Source organism: Marmota flaviventris (genome assembly GCF_047511675.1).
Source record: "Marmota flaviventris isolate mMarFla1 chromosome 5 unlocalized genomic scaffold, mMarFla1.hap1 SUPER_5_unloc_1, whole genome shotgun sequence".
NCBI lineage: Eukaryota > Metazoa > Chordata > Mammalia > Rodentia > Sciuridae > Marmota > Marmota flaviventris.
In genome coordinates this window covers 1,064,764-1,069,994 of record NW_027287679.1, presented here as the reverse complement: position 1 = coordinate 1,069,994, position 5,231 = coordinate 1,064,764, and the positions used below count along the sequence as shown (strand labels likewise).

General features: G+C 41.9%; 1 protein-coding gene across 1 annotated transcript; it reads right to left on the bottom strand.

Annotated features, from left to right (window-relative positions):
• Window positions 1–2,297: 2,297 nt before the first annotated feature.
• Window positions 2,298–3,429, bottom strand: LOC114082752 (olfactory receptor 2L13-like). Its single transcript, XM_027923846.2, has 2 exons — window positions 2,524–3,429; window positions 2,298–2,306 (listed from the first exon to the last, which is right to left on the bottom strand). The coding sequence occupies exons 1-2, from the start codon at window positions 3,427–3,429 to the stop codon at window positions 2,298–2,300; spliced, it is 915 nt and encodes a 304-aa protein (XP_027779647.2).
• Window positions 3,430–5,231: the final 1,802 nt, after the last annotated feature.

Below are 5,231 nucleotides of genomic sequence, written 5' to 3'. Positions count from 1 at the left end.
CTGCCAACTTTACCCCGGACTGGGAAACTAAGCTGGGAAATTACATAAGACTAACTGAAGAACTATCTGAAAGAGTAATAAGACTAACAAGACTGCCAAGTGTCTTTTGCAGGGGTGGAAATTAATGAAAATGAGGATTTCTTATTATCTTATAAAACCTCAGATTTGGGAACCATGTAAGTGCACATTTCATGTTATCTCAGGCATTTATCTGTGACATGGAGTTTCCTGTGATAGGAAGTGATGGCAGAATATTGTTTAATGAGATAGTACTTTGTAAACACATTACCCATGTAATGGAACTATCCCCACTTTAAATCTCATTAGTGGATCAGTTGTAAAGAGATATTTTACCATTGCTGTTCATCTTTGTGGATACATTCTCTCCCCTGCCCCCTTGCTCAGAGTGGTTCCCATTGCATATGCCTGCATAACTGCCAGCTAAACTCCACCTCCAGCCTGCGGCCAGACAAGTCCATTTGGCAGGATGAAACGTTGCTGGAGAGGACTGCAAGCCACGGTGACAGGTCTGAGCTCAGTATGATGGACACAACTCTCCATTTTTCCCTTTGGATGTCACTATGTGTCCTTAATCTCCAAATCTAGCAATGCTTGCCTTGACCAAGCTCCAACAGCCTTCTACATTCCTTTAACTCAGCTTAGAAAAGAAAAATGTTATTAGGAAAACACCATCAGTCAAAAGTCAGATCTCTTGCACTAAGTCACTGGTCTCCTTCACTCTGGGCCCAGGTATGCAGCCTTGTTTCCACTGACAGAGCAGGAAGTGTCCCTTCTCTAGTCTACCCTCTCCTGTTTTGGCAGGGAGCTCATTTCTTCTTTTCACCTCTCCTTTGTGGGCTCCTATCAGCTCAGTTGTCCTCAGAAGCCTCAGAAGCACCAAATATGAACTTTTTAGAGGACACAGGAGAAGTCACCAGGGTTAATCAGGACAAGGTCCGCACCACACACTGAATCTGCAGGCCTCATGATCCTGAGCTTCCTGGGTTCCAGGGTCATGAGTAATGGACTATGTCACTTATAAGTTAGTTTAAAACATCCTGTTAAAGCAGATTGAGGTACAGTTTCTTCTGTTCTTGTCAGTTGCTCTCCTTTGGAAAGGACCTAAGAAATACTGAGTAAATTAAGCGGAGGTGTTTAGTGCAGGCCCTGTCCTCATTCCGGACAGTGAATAGTAGAAGGAACCAGGAACGTGGTCCACTCTGAAACAACCATGCCTTGGTGAACTCGGGCATCACTCTGAACATCGTTTGCTGGGGAGCCAACCTGGAGCATTGTGCCCTGCAATGTCAGTGATGGACTCACTCAAGCCCCTCTTGCTTATAGTGCCTATTTGTGTATTTTAACATGCACAAAAAGAAAAGCAATCTGATAAGACTGATCTAAGATAGTCCTGAGATACCAGAAGGGGAAATAATTAATATCACAAACAACTGCTTCACAAACTGCCCAGCAGTTTGTCTTCATGACTACATTTGTTGTTCTCAGCAGGTTTTGATGGAACTGAAAAATGTGACCTTAAGACTAATTTTATGAAGCAGCTGCTAGACTTAACTTTCAGAGCTTGCCTGCTCCCATGATGACTCAGGAACATTCCTCTTCCTAATGAGCCTCCTCCTTTCCCCCTTTTTCCAGACATAGCGGAGTCCCTCCAACCTGTGCACAGTGCCCTGTATTACGAACCTATTCTTCAATCCCAGAGAAAAAGCCTTGTTTGAAGGTCCATCTCTTTCTTTGTTTGTGTGATTGATTGATTCACAATCAATCAAATTGATTGATTGATTGAATGCCTTTCCTTCAAAGATCAGAGATAGTGTAACTTTTCATGCTAAGAACTCTTTATTACCAGCAAATATGGAAAACTTTAAGGCACTCAGAAATGACTCTGAAATTCTTCACCTGTAGGTCCTCTGGAGTGAGAGAATACTTTAGTCATGCCCACTGCCATGTGATGCACACAGAGGCTCTCCTTCCCCTTCAATTCCTGACAGAGGTCCTGAACTTTGGAGATACCAGCCCCATGTGGCAGTGGACACTTGAAATGCATTTTCTGTCCATTGCTCTGTGCCATGAATTTAAAATGCACACACAGGTTGATGACTTAGAATGACAACAATAAAAGTGATATCTTCATAATAAATTCACAGAAATGAAAACATGTAAATATCAGTACAAGTTTTATTACATTAATAATACTATTGGAACAAACAATGTGTTATAATAACAAACTATAAATACCAGAATTAATTACAACAGTTAATTTTAACATTACTTATGTTTTAAACTAACTAATATATTAACAATCCTTACAAATGGTTATATGTGATGATCATTTTATTGTAAATTAATTTCACATTGAAGTATGTCCAACAAAAGCTATGACTCTATATCTTACAGTTAGCTTGGTCATTGCAGCTCTAGGGCTTAGTCTGAATGGAAGGAGTAAATATTGAGGAACAGGGACAGCCAGGCTCATTTCTTCCTAGAGGAGAACATCCCCCACACTCTTCTCATGGCCCCCAGCACCTCCTTGTTCCTCAGGCTGTAGATGATGGGATTGAGCATGGGGGTGAGGATGGTGTAGAAGACAGCCATGTTCTTATCCTCTTCGGGTGAGCGGAGACTCTTGGGCTGGAGATAAGTGAAGGCAAAAGGAGCATAGTAAAATATTACCACAGTTAGATGTGTGGAGCACGTGGTGAAGGCCTTTTTCCTTCCCTCTTTTGAGCGCATGTGGAAGACAGCAAAAAGGACCCGTCCATAGGAGGCCATGATGCCAAGGAAAGGGAGGAGGAGAAATATGACTGTACTAAAAAAAATCATGTACTCGTAGACTGAGGTGTCTGCACAGGTTAAAGGCACCATGGCTGTAATGTCACAGTAGAAGTGATTGATGGCCCTAGACCTGCAGTAAGGAAGATGAAGGGTATAGGTGGTGTGTGAAACAGAGTTGATGGAGCCCAGTGTCCAGGACCCCAGGATCATCTTCACACATACCCTTTTACTCATGCGGACAGGGTAGTGGAGGGGGTGGCAGATGGCCACAAAGCGGTCATAGGCCATGGAGGCCAGAAGTAAGCCTTCAGAACATGCCATGGTGGCAAAGAAAAAGATCTGCATGGCACACCCCAGGAAGGAGATGCTCATCTGGCCAGAGAGGAAGTTGATGGCCATCTTGGGGACAGTGGAGGAGATGTACATCAGGTCCATGAGGGAGAGCTGGCTGAGGAGAAAGTACATGGGGGTGTGGAGCCGTGGGTCCAAGAAGATGAGGGCAGTCATCCCTGAGTTCCCCAAACAGGCGAGAACAAACACAGAGATGATCAGGAGCAAGAGAAGTAGGCCTTTCTGATTTGGGGGTAACAACCCCAACAAAATAAATTCATTTGAAGTTTGGTTCCATTTCTCCATGAAATTGTACTGCATTACTTTCCTTGAAAGAAAAACAAAAGTAGACACTAATGACTAAACATTAAATAAAGCATAAAAGTGGAATAAAAAGGCATTGTTTTATTAGTGTTTTTTAAAATGAATTATTTTTTCTTCAATACCTTAGCCTTTTTTCAATTGCTTTTAAGACTTGATTTCCATGTTCCTGCCCAGTTCTCTCAGGTAATCACCTCAGAAGTCGTAGACAGATGTAAGGTCTTAAGATATAAACTCGAGTACTACTTGTGTCAAACCCAGTGAGGTAGCTGGAGCCTTCCTGCCTGCTGACTCCCAGGACTATGCACCAGGCTCAGCCCTGGAGGAAGCCAGGATCCTGCTTTCCCAGCTCCCCAACTCAGCACTCAGGTTCACCACAGACATGGCCTGTGGGGCGCAGAAGTGCCCTGTGTGCTTGAGCCTGCATCCTCAGTGACCTCGCCTCCTCCACACCTTTAGTGCCTGCTCTCCCCTCCCCACTGGCACTGCTGCAGCTGAGTAAGCCAGGGTCTTCTCCCAGAGCTGTGCTGCTCACCTCCTAAACAGAAGCTGCTCTGCTGGTCCTAGAAGTGGGCCACCATTCAAAAACATTCTTCTGGAACACTATGGTATTATAGGTATTATATAATATCATTAATAATATAAAGGTATTATAGGCATTATGTAATATCATTAATAACATACAGGTATTATATAATATCCATGCTAATGATAATGTGCTCTTTGGCCAGTCTCTCATTCCCAATGAGGTTTTCATTTTTGAATCCCCACAATCTCAAAATCAAACACATAGATATTCATACACATTTTTTCTTTTTTTCATAGAAACAAATTGCACATGAATAAGATGAAATATTATGCAAGGTTTTCACCCTATCTTTCCCAGCAGCCATCTAGAACTAGTGTGATAATGGACATGTAACATAAGTTTGAAAAACAGAATCATACACTCAGATATTCTTTCTGTTTTTAGGTGAATCTTTGAGATGTCCTACCTTCATTCACAGTACTTCATTCATCACAATCTGTGTACTCCCAGTTCTATAAATTTAAGTCTTAATGTCTTCATTTTCCATAAATTACCAGTAAAATTCATTGATGGGCATAATAGTGTTTTCACATAAAATTTTGCTCAGGATCAGATTTTGAGTCTGTGTGCCTACTTCATGTTTGTAATTGCATACTAGGGGTTTATTAAATGCTTTACCATGAGTACAAGAGTCATTGGATCAGTTTATATAAATATTGCTCTCCTCCGTACTCCAGGCTCGGTCAGGCTAGGTCATGCCTAATTCCATACTCCAGGCTAGGTCAGGCATGTAGACCTTGGAGAGAATGTTCATTTCCCTTCCTGTCCAGTGGTTTAGTTTCACTAGGTGTAGGCAGGAGGTGACTCTGCTGCTGAGCTGTTCACCTAGGAGGGAACATGACCAGAGGTGGCTTCCAGACTATAGTTTAGTCAGGTGTGTTTTTGCCCCGTTCAGAGGAACTTATTTAAGTAAAGCAACATAAATTAGATGTCAACATTCACAGTAAAGAAATCAAAATCAGAAATTAATGATTAACTTTACATCCTAGATAATTTTTTTTCTGACTTAATATGCCCAGGCCTGTAATTGGGAACTTATATCTGTCATTCAGCTCTTTGTAGCATCCTTTCCAATTTAAGTCATCTCAATTCTGGCAATTTGTTTTTCATTCTCCCAAGTACACTGTGATTGCATCATTTCTTAAGTTCCCAACATATGTGATTTCCATCTTCTCTCATCTTGTGTCAGTATGGGATT

Bases quoted from the DNA above. Each gene is read 5' to 3' on its own strand.
- LOC114082752 (XM_027923846.2), bottom strand. From the start codon at position 3,429: ATGGAGAAATGGAACCAAACTTCAAATGAATTTATTTTGTTGGGGTTG.